The 19,363-nt window shown below is 45.8% G+C and overlaps 1 protein-coding gene across 1 annotated transcript in view; it reads right to left on the reverse strand.

Moving 5' to 3' along the window:
- MAP3K15 (mitogen-activated protein kinase kinase kinase 15) overlaps window positions 1-18,290 on the reverse strand; it is a 124,313-nt gene extending 106,023 nt beyond the window's left edge. The window contains exon 1 of the mRNA XM_045472971.1: window positions 17,734-18,290. Coding sequence (XP_045328927.1) covers window positions 17,734-18,082 — 349 coding nt within the window. The 5' untranslated portion in view covers window positions 18,083-18,290. The remainder of the gene's footprint in view (window positions 1-17,733) is intronic.
- Window positions 18,291-19,363: the final 1,073 nt, after the last annotated feature.

Consider the following 19,363-nt stretch of genomic DNA (forward strand, 5'->3'; position numbering starts at 1 on the left):
ACAGATGGGGAAATGAAGCACCAAGATTGCCCCAAGGTCACACAGCGAGGGCCCGACCGAAACAGGGCTCCCAAGTGTCCACGTGAGGTCTACGACTTTCCTGACTCTGAAACACAGCCACCAGGGGTAAAACAGCTGATTGATCAAGCTAAGTCTTAGGCAAACAGACCACAGATAAAAAGAGGTAAAATTCAGATTTTCCTTTGCAAACGCAGCCTGCTCTCCGAGCAACCATTACCTTTCAGTTTCTAATGACAAAGGTCAGCTTCAGGGGAAAAGTCTGCAGAGGATAAACCATTCTCCTTGATGGGGACACACACGCCCCCTTCCCATCTTGGTTTAATAAACCTTAAGAGACAGCATAACAGGAACTTGCAAAACAGCCAGGGCTCTCCTTAAAATCTACTCTTACCAGGAGAGTGTCTGAATTTGAAATCAAAGTGCCCTTCATGCAATTTCAGAATCAAGTGCAAGGATCTCACGACATGCTAATATGAAAAGATGAATGATGCACAGGATTTTAGTTCATTAAAAACTTTTGAACACTGTCTTGAACATTATTTTTGTGAAATGTTTTATAAGCAATAAGTAAAACTCTAATTTCCTAGTGTGGTTTAAAAGTGTCCAACTTCCAAAGCCAAGCACTTGTCAACAAAATGATACAATGGTAAATGATTTACCGTATGGTAATTCTGTGACTGGACTGGCTCATGCCAGTTTTTACATATATTCCAGGCAATCTGAAATAATGAAGATAAGGAAGATTGGTTGTATCTAAATGAACCGGATTTTAGAATAACTTTACTGCCAAAGACATTTAAAAACATCTGACTGGGGCGCCTGGGTGGCGCAGTCGGTTAAGCATCCGACTTCAGCCAGGTCACGATCTCGCGGTCCGGGAGTTCGAGCCCCGCATCAGGCTCTGGGCTGATGGCTCAGAGCCTGGAGCCTGTTTCCAATTCTGTGTCTCCCTCTCTCTCTGACCCTCCCCCATTTATGCTCTGTCTCTCTCTGTCCCAAAAATAAATAAACGTTGAAAAAAAATTTTTAAAAAATAAATAAATAAATAAATAAATAAAAATAAAAACATCTGACTGGACCTAGGGCAACATTAGTTATCTGAAGCTACCTAAAAACAATAGCGCTCATGTTTACTGGACAGGAGGCACATTCTACTTCTATTTTAAACCCAATTTTCCAGTCTCATAAGGAGGACACAACCTACCAATTCAGTGTCAGGACGTCAACAAATCCTTACCAAATAACACAGAGGCATGGGATGGGTATCCCATTTCAACGGGCGAGGCAGGGTGCAGGAGCAACCTATATTTGGCCCCCTATCTTTTGCTTTCCAAGATCTTATTTTTTTAATGACCAAAAAAAAAAAAAAATAGGGGTGCCTGTGTGGCTCAGTCAGTTAAGTGGCTGACTCATGATTTTGGCTCAGGTCATGATCTCACAGTTCATGGTTCGAGCCCCGCATTAGGCTCTGTGCTGTCAGCAGAGCCTGCTTGGGAGTCTCTCTTTCCTCTCTTTCTACTCCTTCCCTGCTTGTGTGTGCTATCAGAATAAAACAAAAATAAAAAAAGAATGACCAAAAGATAAATGTGTGTAACTTTGTAAGTGTGATTGAGATGTGCTGACTACCAGTTTTCTTCAAAGAAACATGTCAAATATAAGCAAGGTGTGAGGTGAATGGACTCACCGGGCTTCATTTAAAAACATTTTTTTTAATGTTTATTTTTGAGAGAGAGACAGAGAGAGCATGAGCAGAAGACAAGCAGAGAGAGAGGGAGACACGGAATCCGAAGCAGGCTCCAGGCTCTGAGCCGCCAGCGCAGAGCCCAACGCGGGGCTCGAACCTACAAACCATGAGATCATGACCTGAGCCGACGTCTGACGCTTAAACGACTGAGCCACCCAGGCGCCCCTACCGGGCATCATCTTAGGCCACTTGCAATGAACTATCCGTAAGAGAGAAGGCAGCATGATTTTAAGTCAGTGAGCGTTCACATACTGACGTTGTTCCTCCAGCTACCAAGGACAACAACGGCACCCTACCATTTGCTTGGTGCTTGAAACGGTGTGCCAGCGTCCACACCCGAGATGGTACACGTCACAGCTCCCCCTCTGGGTTCCCTGGCAGCTTTTAAACATGCCACCTAAATATTTTCATCTTCATCACCTGAATGTTCTCTGCAGCTTCCTTCAGCCCTTTTATAAAAGGATCTGCTTTAACAGAACGCTCTCTGGCAAACAGTTTTTGAGACCATTTCTTAAAAGCTTTTTCTGACCAGCAGATAATGACTTCTCCTTCTAAAAGGTCTGGGTCATTATGTCGCCTTCAAGATGTGTGCAATTTCAGAGATGAGTAGAGCCTGAAGCACAGGTACCACATGGCACACACTGTGAAGAGGGTACTGCTGAGGTTTTCTGTCAGAGTGACAAAACTGTAGGAAATGGCCGCTGCCTTCCTTAATTTGTTCTCTACTTGTCTCGCTAAAATGACCGCCAGTCAACACAGCAGGACCCGTGGCTTTTACATCCACTTCCAAGGTAACATCCCCCTTTTTCCTGACCAAATCAACTGCTCTTTCAAGATCAACCCTAGGTACCAGGACTTCTGCCTGACCACAGATTTCACCCATTCTGTGCTCCAAGCTTCCTCAGTGGCGTCCACCTCACAGCCTACGGTGGGGAACACAGTTCATTTGGCAATGGTGATGGGAACTCACTGCTGGATATAGGGCCATTTTTCTTTGTCCTTATCCCATCTAATCCCCCCTTCCCACATGCCAATATCCTTTTTCCTAGAAGGTTCTTTGAGAATTCATGTCCAGAGTTCCTGGTTTGCACCAAGTATGCCTCACTAGCCACAGACTTTACAAAAATTACTTAGCAAGGACAAGTACTGTGAATGCAGGATTTTCATTTTCAGGAAAGACAACACATTTTTTTAGGGAACCCATCCAACAAGTCTTAAAACTTCAACCTTGGGAGACCCAAGGACAATCCAAGGGTCATTCTCAACATCAAAATGGTCTTTGCTTGCAGCTCACAACCAAAATATTTGGAGGGCTACGGGGGAGACCCAACAAGAACCTCTATGATATCAACCATTTCCACCATCTCGTGTTTCACTTCTTTTGCTCCCAATCTTACCAGTCATACAGAGCCTCTCGTACGGACAAAACTGGTCTGATACAACGAAGCTGGCCTTGAGGACATTTTTGCTTATTAAGTTGATCATTAAGATGCAGAGATATTACATTCTGCTTACTAAGGCTTCATGACAAAACATCTCAAAATGTAATGGTCCAAGTTTAAGTTCTGGTTCCAAGTCAGATGGAGTAGACATTCCAGCTTGTCTCTCCCTGAATGCATCTATAAAAACTAGGCAGAATGGATTGAATAGGTATTTAGGAATATGAAAAGCAAGCCAACTGGAGAAGACCCAATTCCAAAGTACCACCAAACCAAAAGCAAGTGGCCCATATTCCCCCAGTCTTCCCTAGCTGGGACTAAAGGCAGCCTGAAACCCCAAAATGGGTGCTGGGTGTGGATGCAGAGAGCGCCAGGAGAGCCCTGTAGTTGTGGCTCAGAAAGCAGGAAAGGGGACTTCTAATGCTCAGAGAGAGGGAAGGTAGTTCTCCACTTTTTTCTCTGTTCCCTTGCATCCCCCAGACCCTCGCAAGCCCACAGTGATGCCAGCACAGACAGCCGGTGGCAATGGGGTCTACAGATGCCTGGACCTCTGAGATGGGGCAATCTTCTGCTCTAACTGGAGGAGCTGTGGTCTCGGGGGGGGGGGGGCAGCAGTGAATCCCTGCCTTTTTCTCTCTCTGAACTCCTGGCCTCAAACATGGGCAGTTGTGGAAATGTGAGGCTGAGTGGGTTAACTAAAGCCCCAGTCTTCTGGCCACAAGACCAAAAGGGGAGTTCCAGTAAATCACAAAGTGCAAAGCCATGCAGCACTGAAAAGGCTTTGAAATCAGAAATGGAACCACAACTGAAACTGAACTTGACAGCCTAAAACCACCAGGCTGACCACCTGTTAGAGCAACAATACCAACAGACTCTACAAGATATATGCAAGGCCTAGAGTCTGATAGGATTTCAAAAGGTTCAGGGTACAATCCAAAATCACTTGGCATTCAAAGAAGCAGAAAAGTTTCAAACTCACATAGGAACAGACAATCAATGCACTCCAATGACAAGATGACAGATATCAGAATTACCTTACAATGACTTTAAAGCAATTATTATAAAAGTTCTCCAAGAAGTTAAGGGCAGACACTTCTGAAAAGAATGGAAAAAGTAGAAAGTGTCCACATAAAGAGAAGAACCATATGGAAATCTTAGGGATGAAAAGTATAATAACCAAAATAGAAAACTTACCAGACGGGCCCACCAGAAGAATGGACATGACGGGCGGAAGGGGGTGGGGGGTGGGGTCAGTGAAATTAACAATAGTGCAGTATAAATGATCCAATATGAACAACAGAGAGAAAACAAAGAGTTTGTGCCCAAACATAGAAGGTTCTAGAAATTAAGACACTCTCCCAAAGGCCCGTAAACCAATAGGTAAAAAGCACCAGGAAGGATCATGAACAAATAGCTCTCAGAAACAAGGGCGATGTGCTCAACTACACTCAGAATAAGGGAATCACAAGCTAGAACTGAGATACTATCTCTCAACTAACAGATTACCAAGAGTCAAAAGACTAGCGAACTATTTTTGCAGGTGCATTTATTCTTTAATACACAAATGCCACTTTTGGGTACCTAACCACAAATATACTTATACATATATAGCACATATACAAAATTACCCATTGCAGCTTAGTAGCAAAAAAAAAAAAAAACAAAAAAAAAACAAACATATATCCAAGTATCCTTTAAAGAGGAACTGGTAAAATACACAAGATCAATTTACCCAATCATGTACTCTCCAGCTATAAAAAAGAAGAAGGTAGGTTCCCATATTCTGATTTGGAAAGTTGTTCAGGCTCGACTGTTAATGGAAAAATACAAGGTGCATAACAGTGTATTTGGTCTGGTACCTTTTGACTAAGAAAGGGAGAATAAGAATGTACATTCATATGTGCTTATATTTACATAGCAGAAGTTGTCAAACTTTTTCCTGTAAAGGACCAGAAAGTAAATATTTTTGGCTTTGTAGCCTCACAGTCTCCACCACTGCATAGATGAATGGATGTGTTCCAATAAAGCTTTATTTACAAAATGAAGGCAGCCAGCTTGCAGGTGGCAGCATGCTGACAACTGATATAAACACTATACGGATAAATAAAAAACTAAAAAAAAAAAAAAAAAAAACAGGGGAAACAGCACAGATGGGATAAAAGAAAAAAATAAACTGGACTTCATCAAAATTAAAAAAAAATATGCATTAGAGAACAGCACCGAGAAAGTTAAAAGATAAATCACAGAATCAGACAAAAAATTTGCAAATCACATACTTAACAAGGGATTTGTCTCCAGAACATGTATAGAATTCTTACAACTCAATAGTAAGAGGACAAATAACTAAAAATAAGTGGGCAAAGGATTTGAACAGACATATCTCCAAAGAAGGTATACAAATGGCCAACAAACACAAGACAAGACAGTCAACATCCTTCATGATCAGGGAAATACAAATAAAAAGCCACAATGAGTTACCACTTAAAGCCCACTAGGACAGCTGTAATAAACAGACCATAACCAGTGCTAATGAGGATTCGGTGTGACTGGAACACTCGCACACTGCTGGTGGGAATGTAAAATGTATAGCGGCTTTGGAAAACAGTTGTTTTTTGAAAAGCGGTTCCTGAAAAGGTTAAATATAAGGTGGATATAACCCAAGAGCCCACTGACGGATAAAATGGATACAACAAAATAAGGCGTATCCCTACAATGGAATATTATTCAACCTGAAAAAGGAAGGAAATCCTGACACATGCTCCGATATGGATGAACCCTGCAGGCATTATGTTCAATGAAATAAGTCAATCACAAAAAACAAATACTGCAGGATTCCATTTACAAGAGGTGTCCACGGTAGTCAAGTCATACAAACAGAAAGCTGGGTGGTGGCTGCCAGGAATGGAGGGGAGGGGGAAACTCAGAGTTATTTAATGGGTGCAATTTCCTTTTTACAAGAGGGAAACTTCTGGAGATTGGTTGCACAAGGTGAATGTACTGAACACTACTGAACTGTACACTTGGAAATAGCTAAGATGGTAAATTTTATATTATGTGGCTTTTTAGCACAAAAAAACCTTTTTTTAATATTTATTTTTGAGAGAGAGAGCGCATGCAAGCGAGGGAGGGGTAGAGAGAGGGGGGGACAGAGGATCCCAAGCGGGCTCCACGCTGACAGCAGTGAACCCGATGCAGGGCTCGAACCCACAAACCGAGAATCATGACCTGAGCCGAAGTTAGATGCTCAGTCACCCAGGGGCCTCTCACAATCAATATATATATTTTTTTTAAAGAAGGTTAAATATAGAGTTACCATATGACCCAGAAATCCCACTCCTGGGTACATACTCAAGAGAAATGCAAACAAATGTCCACACAAAAAGTTATAGCGTTATTCACAATAGCCAAAATTAGAAAACAAGCCCAATATCCATCAGGTAGATAAAAACAACATGGTCTATCCATACAGAATTTCATTCAGCAACAACAAAGGAATAAAGTCCAGATACAAGCCACAACAAGGATGAATCGTGGACACATGGTAAGTGAAAAGAAGCCAGCCGGAGAAGACCACATTTTACACAATGACATCTATATGAATAAGCAAATCTAGAGAGGCAGAAAGTAATGGCCGCCTGGGGGCGTGGCTAGGCGGCTGGAGTGGGTAATGATTGCTAAGGGGTACAGGGTTCTTTTCGGGGGGCAAAGTGGCCTGAGATCAAGACTGCGGCGATGGCTGCATGATTCCATACACACACCAACCACCACTGAACTGTACATTTGCAGTGGATGAATTACTTTTCAATAGAGCTGTTTTTTTTTTTTTTTAAAGTGGAATATTCTTAGCAGCAATTGGAACAAACCGGAAACTACCCAAATGTTCAACAATAGAAAACATAAACTGTGGTATATTCTTACAAGGCAACAGTACGTAGAAATGAAAATGAACAAATTATTGCTGTATTAACGAGAGAGGAATTCCACAAACATAATGGTGAATGAAAGGAGCCAGACACTAAAAGGAAATTGTATTATTCCATTTATAAAAAGAGAGAGAAGCAAAGCAAGAAACAGACTCTTGGCTACAGAGAACACGCTGGTGGTTACGGGGGGTGGGGGGGGCGGGGTAAATAGGTGACGGGGACTGAGGAGGGCACTGTCGTGAGCACCGCGTTATACGGAAGTGTTTAATCACTATACCGTGCACCTGAAACTAATATTGCACTGTATGTTAACTACACTGAAATGAAAATTAAAACTTTAAAAAAAAAGAAAGTACAGAAACAGGAAAACTAATGTATGCTGAGACTTGGCCAGGCTGGAAAACAGAAGCAAGCTCACTCTGGGGTGCTACTGGCGTTCACTTTTTTGATCCTAGCGCAGAATTACACAGCACGTATAGCTTATGAAAGCTCACAGAGCAGTACACTTAAGAATGTGCCCTTTTCTGTATAAATATTCTTTACCTCAATAAAAAGAAAAAAGAAAAAACATCAAAGCAGGGTTTTGTGCCTTTTTCTCACTTCCATTCTTGAACACAGGACCAGGAATGGAGTTAGGATTAAATCTCCAACGTTAAAACTTTGGGAAAAAATGTGTTTTACCCAACTGCAGGAGTATAATGTGACCTTACTACATAATGATTGTCCAAAGGGTTTGATCCCTGAGTCTTTACTATTCCACAAAGCATATTTCCTTGCCTAGCGAGGTTCTGGTCTATTTGTTGGTAGGAGGAAAGGGAGGCACAGGGGACTGACATTTGTTGAGCACTTACGAGACTGAGTTCAGGGCACTGTGGCTGAATCTCTACTTAGTAGAGATTTTCTTTTTAATGAGGCTCAGAGATATTAAGTAGGTTATCCAGGGTCACACAGCCAATAAATGACAGGGCAAAAATAGAAACCTGATTTGCAAAGCCAAGGTTTTTTCCCCTCTGCCATTTGTATTAACAAGGGTAGCGGGACACAATGACGGAACACGTGTTGGTAAAGTCTCGTCACAGATCTGTATTGGTGGTGTTTATTCCAAAAAGCAGAAAGGCAATGTACCTGAAGGATCACCTGCACTTCCTACGCTCTCCTGGATGGTAAGGTGAAAGGGAGGCAGCCGTGGTTCTGGCAACTAGACTCAAAGCGCCTGGAAAATTCATCTGGGGCAAGACCCTTCTCTCAGGTGCTTGAGACAAGGTGTCAGGCGTGGTCTATCACAAGTCACTTCATTTGAGATCAGTTATAGACGTCAGTGTAAAAGCTAAACCTGTCAAGCATTCAGAAGAACACATCAAAGTGTATGTGTACAACCGCAACCCGGAAGGAGACAAAGATTTCTCAGAGAGGACACAGAAGGCAACCTAAACAGAAAAACAGCCTCAATGAGACTTCATCAGAATTAAAATTCTCTGCTCATCCAAAGTCACAAGTAGATGAATAAGCAAACCATAGTCTGGGAGCAAATGTTCACAAAATATACTTCTGACAAAGCCCTTGAATCCAGAATATATAAGGAAGTCTTCTAATTCAATAGTAAGACGACAGCCCAATTAAATGGATAAATGGTCTCAACAGACACCCCACAAAGGAAGCTATCTATCTGCCTGGTCAAAAAGCACATAAAAAGGTGCTCAACGTCATCAGTCATCAAAGAAAGGTGAATTAAAACCATAATGAGAAACCACTATACCCCCACTAGCAAGGCCAAAGTTGAAGAGCTCAATAATACAAAGTGTCGGCGAGGACGTTAAGCTACTACAACTTTTGGGCATCGTTGCCAGGAACATAAATAGTACAGTCAGTTGGGAGAAAGGTATGGAAGGTCCTTATACAGGTTCGCATACAGCCATTCTGCTGTGGGGTATATACCCAAGAGGAATGAAAACATTTGCTCACAAAAAAGACCTACACACAAATGTTCATAGCCGTTTTATTTGTAATAGCCCCAAACTGGAAACAACCCACATGTCCTTCAACAGGAGAATAACTACACCAACTGTGGTATATCTACACAATTCAGCAGTACTCAGCACGAATACGGAGCAAACGATGGGTACACGCAACAGTAAACGTCAATCTCAAAACCATCATGCTGAGCCAAGGAAGCCAGACAATGAGGAGTACACACTGCATGAGCCCATTTATACAAAACTCCAGAGAAGGCAAATCTACTTGGTAGTGACAGCACCTCCGTCACTCCTTGGTGCCAGGAACGGGAAGAGAGAGGGGAATGAACAGGAAGGGACATGAGGGAACTTCCTAGACAGATGGAAATTCTATCGTGATAGGATCTATTTACAGGGATTTAGTCAGTGGAGATTTGTGTACTTTGATGCATATACATTGCACGTTAAAAATGTACAAGAGGGGGGTGCCTGGGTGGCTCAGTTAGTTAAGTGTCCGACTTTGGCTCAGGTCATGATCTCACGGTTGGTGAGTTTGAGCCCCACGGTGGGCTCTATGCTGGAGGCTTGGAGCCTGGAGCCTGCTTCACATTGTGTGTGTCTCCCTCTCTCTCTGCCCCTCCCCCACTCACATTCTGTCTCTCTCTCTCAAAAATAAACTTTAAAAAAGAAAAAAAGTTTAAGAGTAGGGGGCACCTGGGTCGCTCAGTTGGTGAAGCATCTGACTTCAGCTCAGGTCATGATGTCACCGTTTGTGAGTTCATGCCCTGAGTCAGGCTCTCTGCTGTCAGCACACGGTCTGCCTCTGTCCCCCTCTCTCTCTGCCCCTCCCCTGCTCATGCTCGTGTGCTCTCCCTCTCGCTCTCTCAAAAATAAACATTTTAAAAAAAAGTCTGAGTGTAATAATCAAGTGTGGAGCAGGGGGTACATAAAGAACAAATAAAGACAGCAGAAAGTTCATCATCGTTGAAGCTGGTAATGTACATGCTTGAAATTTTCCATAATAAAAATTTAAGAAAAAATTCATCTACATCTAATGCGCCTGCTCTCTCCTACTGCCACCCCTGTCCAATTCTGCCTGGCGCCCGGGCTGCTTCCCACAGACCCAGATTCTCCAGTGAACTCTGCTTCCTGCTGAGGTCCACAGCTCAACTCCTTCCTGCGCTGCACCTCCTACCACCAATCAAGCCCCAAAGACCACCAGGCATTTTGGCCAAGCCCTGTCACACCCAACAGCCCGAAAGCTGGGAAGGTATGGTGGGGGGCGGTGTTTGGGGGGGGTGGTGGAAACCAGATGTTTTCTAACAGGCTCTACAGGAGTTCACCCCTCCTCCACAGAGGTTACTTGAACAGGATTTAAACAGCTCCTATCTCAAAGCCTGATACACAGAGTCTTGGAACAATAGTTTATGGCTTGCATTCCAAAAATCTATTTGTAAGCTGGCTGCTGGGAACCCCAAACACCTTCTGCCCCAGTAACAGAGAGCCAGCAGTGTAGCAGGCCAGCCCACGAGTATTTATCTACCCCAAACACACTCAAGGCTCAATCAGCACAGCTGCAAGGAAATGCTGCAGGTGCAACCTTCTTTCACTCGGCCCACGTGACTAAGCATGGAGGAAAGTTCCAGGTTCAATGCCGAGTCAGTAGCAGTAAGAGCAGCTAGAAAGGAAAGATGCTCCGCGAATGGCCCTCGAGGGCAAGCCAGCAGCCAGGTCCAGCCGAAGACAGCCGAGGTACGGCCAGGCACTCACGCAGCCTTGTCCTTGGGAGTAAAGCCACTGTGGTCTGGGCAAGCCACGTCACTGTCTCCAGCAGGGAGAAAAGAGGCTTCTGATAACCCCATCGTGAATCTCCCACTGCACTTGTTTAATATAAAATTATTTATATTACAAAAAATATACACTGTAGAAAATGTGGACAAATAAAAAGAACGAGTACCCCCAGAACACAATTCAAACCACTCTTTCCATTCCGGCGTCTCCAGAGTGAGTGGTTCTGGTCTCTTCTATTTGATACATACCACTCAGGAGAAAGGTTCAGATCCAGAGGTGTGTCATTAGGATGGATCTTGTTTCCTAATAAAAGTGACAACTGCACTGTATCTATGCCTGGCCACCATATTCAACGTGGCTTTTACAGGAAACCACATTCTGATTTCTTTTTGAGGGTACCAAATAAGTTGTGCTTCATCTCAACAGGAGAAACCAAGTGTCATCTGTGTCCACTGAGAGTTATTCTAAAAAAGAACTAGAGAGATATTCCTAGGAAGCACTCCAAGAGTAGCAAAGAAAACCGCATCTGGCTGCCTATGGGTGACGAGTTCAAGGTCTCACAGAAGATCAATCATTAAATCAGTAATCGTTTAATCACAACTGTGTTACTCACTAGGAATGAAGACCTCGGTGTGCTCAAAGCTGACAGAGAGAGGGTAAGGGTGAGGAATCTGTCAAGGCTTCCTTGAAGAAAGGAGATGTGAAGGCTGAGGACGTAATAGACAAAGCAAGACTGCAGGGTGGTGGAGGGTGCCAGGGGACAGTGGTGTCCAAGCAGATGACATGGGGTGGAACGCACCAAGACCGGCCCAACCTTAAGAGACCAGGGACAAAGGTGTTAACAGCACCCTGGCCGAGAGAAGACAATGCCTGTACCAAGGTAGCAGAGGCACAGAGAGTGACATCCAGCAGATCCGAGAACTATTTTGGAAGCAATAGGCCAGATTCGACCATGACCGAGAAGGTGGGGCCAAGACTGACTCCCAGTTGATGATTTCACTCATCAGTGTTTACTTAAGAGAAGGCAATAGTTTAAGGAACTACTGCCCTTATATTCTGCTGGAAATCAATTTGGCCAGTCGTCTGACCAGGTAGAGATGCCACGCAAAGTACACATTCTACAACCATTAGACCCACGCCTGTCTTCCTTAGAACCTTTTGCATTTTCCACAGTGATGAGGAGAGTATGCACCTGATTACAAGAAGGCCTAAGGCATCCTCAAGGCTCTCTCTTGAGTAGAAGCCAATACACCTGTGGACTAAGTCCACGAAAGCCGAGAGACGCATTCAGGCGTTTCTAGCACAATGCGTGGCAAACTGGATTAGTCGGGGTAACCTAGGCTAGGGTGCCACGAGACAAGTCCCCAGTTCAGTGGCTTAACAGCCATCTTGGACACATGACCTTTGAGTTTGCCATAACAGAGGCAGAGACAGACGGAGGAGGCACACTAACTTCTCTTTCGAAGTGATACGTGTTGGCGTTGTTCACATTTCACAGGCCAGTACTAACCACAAGGGCCCAGCTGACCGCAAGGGAGGTCCGGAACTGTGGAAGAGTATACAGAAGCTGGCAGGGCCTGGTCTTTATCACCAAGCTGATAAAGAATCCACAAGTAACATCACAGATGGAGAGGCTAGACACAACCCACACAAAGGGCAGCAAAAGGGACTACAGCTGGCTTTACGTTAAACCATTACATATCCTATCTCGGCAGAAGCACAATATTACTCTCAGCTTCGAAAATCACAGAATCACTGCATTATCAGTTAATACAAAAGGCAAAAATAACCTGGCCTCCAAAACCAGTGAAACCAAGGAAAAAAGCCAGAATGTGTCCTCCCATCACTGGTATTAACCTGATGGTCCAAGCATCTCAATTCTATTTTCTTCACTCACGGCAGCACAGCGTGGGGCCCCACGGTCACGAACAGGGACGATCCATTACTTGAGGTGATACACAGCCGGACTTCCTCTTGGAAAGGCATACCTTGGAGACAACCTCCTAGCAGCTGGGCTAGGTTTTCATAACCCAAGTTGCACTCTTACCACGGTAACAAACACCCCCCACACCAAATCTTAGTAGCCTGACCAAATAAAAGCTTCTCTCTTGCTTATGCGAACTCCTAAGTAAACATTCCAGCTCCAACAGTGATCCTTCCAAGAGTGGTTCAGGGATCTGGGGGCCTTCCATTGTGCACCGCTGCCATCGTCTACCCTGAGCCTCTAAGGTTCCCGTGGGGACCACAGGAAGGGGACACAAGGTATGGGAAGGACTACTCGCTATGCTAACACCTGGGCCCAGAAGTGACCGATGCCACTTGTAATTCCATTTCACCGGCCAGAACTAGTTACACATCCCAAGACTCAAAGGGCTGGAAAATGTAGCCCCCACTTCCCAGCAACAACTAGGAGCGTGAATCCCTGGTCACCCAACAATCTCTGCCACACTTGGTATCCTCCAAATGACTCTGTATGAGCCAGCCAGAAAAGGGGTGTCATCCGGGTAGAGCAAAGTCAAACAGCTCATCTGTCCTGGCCTTGGTCTTCTGAATCGATGTCCAGGAAGTGCAAAGACTTCTTGCCGTAGGTGGCAATAGCTCACAACGTGTAAAATCACCGTGAAAGTAACTGAAGACAAAATCCTCAGAAGCTGGGCCTGTGGGGCAGAAAAGTACCAACTAAATGAGGTTCAGAGAGGAGCCAAGTTAGGCAGAGCCAAACCCAACAGCAGTGGGAAGAGAACTTGTGCCCCGGGGCAGGCTCTATCAAAGGGGCTGCTGTCATTAGAGCAGTTACTAGCTAACTCACCATGGAGGCTCTAACTTAGATTGGTCATTAACCACCTGGTTTACCTGGAGAGTGAACCTCCATCAAAAATACGGTGCACTCCTAGGAGATCGATGTATTCTACTGAACCAGATCTCAGGTTAAGATCAGATACCACAGTAAGCAGATTCAACTAGAGAGTCCAGGAGAATAGAATTTCCAGGTCAAAATGTGCGGGAAAGCAGGAGACAGAGTTACACAGATTTCCTTCTTGAAGGAACTCTTGGTTTCTAATATGTTCACAAGCACGGAGAACCTCCAAGAGGGAGACACAGCATGAGCCTGAGAAGGAGAAAAGGCTGCTGCGTGTAACTACACTCCACACACAAGAGAAGGACCTCAAGCCATAACTATGAATTCTGTTCAAGTAGATAAATGGGCACTTAGACAAAAGGAGTCAAGGCATATCCAGAAGGGGTTTCTTTTGGAGAAAAAAGAGAACACCTGTTTTGTTCTCCAAATACTAGAAGTAACTGAGTGATCGACCCTCAAAGAATTCAAAAGTTCTACTAAATTCAAGACTCCCAACTTTGAAGATGGATGACAGATGCTCAAAAAAATAAAACAAATTAGTCCTTCTATGGACCAAAGGCACATAGGGATGACCACCACCTCCGCTCAAAGTGAACAGGATGTTTTTCAAAAAAACAAAAATTTAACCATGAAATTACCATATACCACAGAAAGTGAAAGAAGAAACTTGAACAAGTATTCAGACACCCACGGTCATCACAGAAATATCTAGAATACCCTAAAGGTGGAAACAACCCAAGGCCCATCTGCACATGAGGGATTCGCATAACGTGGTGTGTGCAATCACTGGAGTATTCGGTAGACTTAAAAGACGCGCTGGTATGTGCTACAGCACGGAGGAACCTTGAAGATGTTATGCTAAGTGAAATAAGCCAGACACAAAAAGACAAATACTGTATGATTCCAGTTCTATGAAATCTCTAGAACAGGCCAATTCACAGAGACAGAAAGTAGAACAGTGCTTACCAGGAGCTAGGGGGCACGGGGGAGAACAAGTTACTATTTAAGGGGAGCAGAGTAACTGTCTGAGCTGGTAAAAAAGTTCTCTGGAGATGGCTGCACAAGAGCGTGAACGTACTTAATGCCAATGAAATGCACACTTAAAAATGATTAAATGGCAAATTTTATGTTACGTAGATCTTATGATTTGTTTTTTACAGTACTCATGGCCATGGCGATATTTTTCCCCACAGCATCACCTGTCCTTGCCTGGGATGAAGGCCTGCCTGGGGCTCTCTCATATCCCACCAAATCACCCAGGCACTGGTGATCTGGAACCTCTGATCCAGACCCACAAAGGACCACATAAAACTGCACCAGGAGTAGGAAAACCCAACCCAACCCAGTTTCGCCTTGCTATGGGAGCAAGAGGCCGGAAGTGTTCACACGTCACACCTACCAGCCTCCCTAAAAAACATCTGGGACAGCTCCACTGGTCCCCTCCCCACAAACACTTTTCTAGAACAGCACTGTCCATATGGGACCTCCTGCAATGAAGAAAATGCTCTCTTCACAGTGCCTGTTGAGCACTTGAAATACACCTGGTATCCACAAGGAACTGACTTTTACTGCGTTTAAACTCATTTAAATGTAAACTGCCACCTGTGGCTAGAGGCTACCTGTTGGACAGCGTGCTTACAGAACTTCTACAAAGAAACCAAAGTGAAAGATTTGTATGATTTTTGGTGGAGATATCAAAAGTCTGAGTGGTAGAGATGAGGAAGCCAAGAGAGGTGAGTGAGGGGGCTGTCTGTTTAATCCATAAACCCACTTAGTGTAGTGGCATACATCCTTTGTCAAACCTGTAAAAAGAATTTATTGCTATATTTATATATATGTTATATTTACATGTAAGTTATATTTATATATCTTACATAAATGTTATATTTACATATATTTATATAACTTATAGAAATATGTTATATTCACATATATTTGTTATATATTAATATATGTTATATTCATATATATTTATATTTATACACAAATACGTAAGTTATATTTACAAGTTGTAATGATGTGCTGAGAAACGACTTAGTCAAGACCAAGCCAAGGTTGGGGCATCCAGGCGGCTCAGCCAGTTGAGTGTCCGTCCGGCTCTTGTTTTCAGCTCAGGTCATGATCTCAGTTTGTAGGATCGAGCCCCGCATCAGAGTCTGTACTGACATCTTGGAGCATGCTTGGGTTTCTCTCCCTCTCCCTTCCTCCCTCCGCCCCTCCACCCCTCCCCTACTCATGCCGTCTTTGTCTCTCTCAAAATAAATAAACTTTTAAAAAAAGACAAGGAGCACCTGGGTGGCTCGGTCGGTTGAGCATCTGACTTCGGCTCGGGGCATGATCTCACGGTTCGTGAGTTCGAGCCCCACATCAGGCTCTGTGTTGGCAGCTCACAGCCTGGAGCCTGCTTTGGATTCTGTGTCTCCCTCTCTCTCTCTCTCTCTCTGCCCCTCCCCTGCTCATGCACTTTCTCTCTCTCAAAAATAAACACTAAAAATTTTTTTAAAAAAAGATGAAGCCAAGGTCAACCAAAAGAAGCTCATGATGCAGAAAATTCTAGGGAATCAGGACCGGGAGCAAGAGAAGGCAATGTACCTGTTGTGTAGATCTGGAACCGAAAGCCAAAGAATTTCTGACTGACATAACTTTCACACCCACCCAGAAGGGGTCCTGTTGGTAGATGAAGGCTTGTCACAGACACACCCCCTCCCCCCCTGCACGAATAAAGCCGCTGCACAGCGATCTTCAGAGTTGGCACCAGCACGCAGGAGGCTACAGCTGTGCTGAGTGGCTAAAGGAACATTTAACCTTTCAGAGAAGAGTCTGTTCAAACTCCAGTTTTGGAGGAGAATGAACAGAAGGCAAGAAAACCAAGTGGTTCTGGGTGAAGTGGGCTCCTGAGCACTTTTCTAAAAAGACGCTGTGCTGAAGAGTACACTCTGAGAGGCCAGAAATGTCAAGAGAGTGTCTTCAACGGGCTCAGGGGCCACTTTATTTGAACAAGCCTGACACCCCGCCCCCTGTTCCAGACGGGGAGGATTTGCTCTGCAGAAAACGGATCCCTGTTGCCTCTGGCAGAGAATGGATGGCACTACATCTGGCTGATTGCTTCAGCGTGGTGTGGCCAGCGTCTTAAATTCTCCCTGTACCTTCCGACATGCTTTTAGGTTTAGGGTAGGCACCGTTACCACCTTTTGATCAGTGAAGAAGCCAAGGCACAAGGACCCCCAGGTAATTACTGCAGGATACCCAAGGCTTATTAATGTCACGCCAGTGCTTATTACAGTGAGCTCAGAGATCTAGGGCCCCATCCCAGCAACGGAGGAGACCCTGAGCCCCCAAATGCTTATGCACCATGGGATAAAATAGATCTGTCACACAGGTGGGAGAGCACAGCCCCACCGTCAAAGTGTGTTTGGGGGGCAGGAATTAGAGTACTAAAAAGAACACCGGGGCACTTCTAAGAGCACCTGTCCCTACACATATATACACACACTCAATTGTAACACACCGATTCCCCTTCTGGGCTGCAAAGTGGAATCATCTGAGAAAGCATTAACAACTACTGAGGCCTCAGATTCTGGTATTCGTCTGGGATACAATCTGGGCGCGGGGTGGGGGTGGGGTGTAAAAGTTACCCAGGTGATTCTAATGTGTAGGTGGGGTTGGGGCCCACTCACTGCTGTAAGGACAGGGCCAGAGGGAGGAAATAAAAACTGGATAACTGGTGGGGAGGAGGGCTTCGCATCATCCAGTTTATGGGCTGTTTGTTGGGTTAAGGGATGTTTAAGGAGACTGTAAAATAACGAAGCTAAATGCCAGTCGCTTCTGTTTTCCTATCTGTAAAAAGATACAATGCTACCTACTCTCCCCTCCCGAAAGGCAGGGCAGGCTGGTGGTTAAGTTAGGAGAAGCGGGGCTGGTGGGGGTGGCCAGGGCCATGGCGTGTGCCAGGGTAAGAAAAGCAGGCGGCGTGGGGTAAGGGCGAAGGGGGCATCTGCCTCACCGGCGTCGTAGAAGGCGTCGAGCACAGCTGTCTCCCCGAAGTCAAGCTCCCCGAAGGGTACGGAGGTGAAGTGCGCGCCCTCGGCCTCGCAGGCCCGCAGCAAGCACAGCCGCGCCCCCGCCTCGTGGCAGCCAGCCGCGCCGCCCTGGGGGCTCTCGCTGCGCACGTATACTGCCCGCAGAGCCCGCCGCGGCGCGTCCCCGTCCTCGCCCCCGCTGCCGCTCCCAACAACCTCGGCCGCCCCGTCGGGCTCCGCCGTGGCCTCGGCTCCCGGCGGCAGCGGGCACCGTGGCGACTCGGTCGCCACCCCAAGCGCTCCAGCGGGGAGAGTCCCGCCGCCGCTCTCCATGTGGCCGCCCTGCGCGCCTTGATCCCACCTCCGCGCGTGCGGCTAAGGGCCGCAAGCAGTCCCGGCACCTGTTCCCGGGGGCGCGGGGCGGGACCCGGAAGAGCCCGCGCGCACCCGTGGCCTCGCGGCCCGCAGGTGAAGGCAAGGCCCCCGGGCTGCAGACGGAAGCTCCAGCCCCGCAGCCCCCAAGCGCCCTTTGAAGGCTGGGGAGAGGGAGGCGGGGGCCTGGGACGTCAGGACGAGCGGAGGGCGGGGGGTGAGGGGGGTAGTTCTGGGAAGAGCGGCGGGGCAGGAGCTGGCAGGGCGCCCCCTGCCGCCTCCCCCGGGCAGCGCCCTGAGGAGGGCGGATTCGTCAATTTTAGGATCTTGTTGCCATCCCTCCAGCCTGACGGACATTAGGAGTCCGGTTTTTTTCCCTCAAAATAATTTGAAACTTTTCAAGCAGAGCAAAAACTCTTTCAAAGCGCTGGCTGGAGGTAAATATTCAATTTCAAGCTAAATACAGAGGTACTTGTCACTCAGAATTGAGATGAGAAGATGCTTATTTAAAACGCTTCTGATTCTGATATAGGTAAATAAATAACTCAATTTTGTACTCCTTGTCCCAGTTGCCAAGAGCATGGCCTTCCCTTTAAAATTTTTTTAATGTTTATTTTTATCTTTTTATTTTTTTTAATTTTTCTTCAATGTTTAGTTATTTTTGAGACAGAGACAGAGCATGAGCAGGGGAGGGGCAGAGAGAGAGGGAGACACAGAATCTGAAGCAAGCGCCAGGCTCTGAGCCTGATGCGGGGCTCGAACCCCTGAACGATGAGATCGTGACCTGAGCTGAAGTCTCACACTTAACAGACTGAGCCACCCGGGCGCCCCTATTTTTTTTTTGGGGGGGGAGGGGGGAGGATCTGAAGCAGGCTCCAGCCTCTGAGCTGTCAGCACAGAGCCGGATGAGGGGCTCTGCACTCACCGACCCCGAGATCATGACCTGAGCCTAAGTGGGAAGCTTAAACTACGGAGCCATCCAGGCACCCCAAGAGCATGGCCCTCCTGAGCCCAGTCCTGCAGGCCTGCTCCTCCTTTCACTGTGACCTTGACAAAGCACCGCGATGCACCAGCAACAAATTTTCTATGCCCGGAAAATAGACTCCAAGTGGGATGCCTACCTGACCTATGAAATGCTGTGAACCCAAAGGGATCTTTACTCTGGACCTTCCCTGCCTCACAATTTTAGGCTCCAATATTAAATGTAGTATTACCACCACAGGTAGTACTTGCATTTAAAAG

The sequence above is a fragment of the Leopardus geoffroyi genome, chromosome X (assembly GCF_018350155.1).
Source record: "Leopardus geoffroyi isolate Oge1 chromosome X, O.geoffroyi_Oge1_pat1.0, whole genome shotgun sequence".
Classification (NCBI taxonomy): domain Eukaryota; kingdom Metazoa; phylum Chordata; class Mammalia; order Carnivora; family Felidae; genus Leopardus; species Leopardus geoffroyi.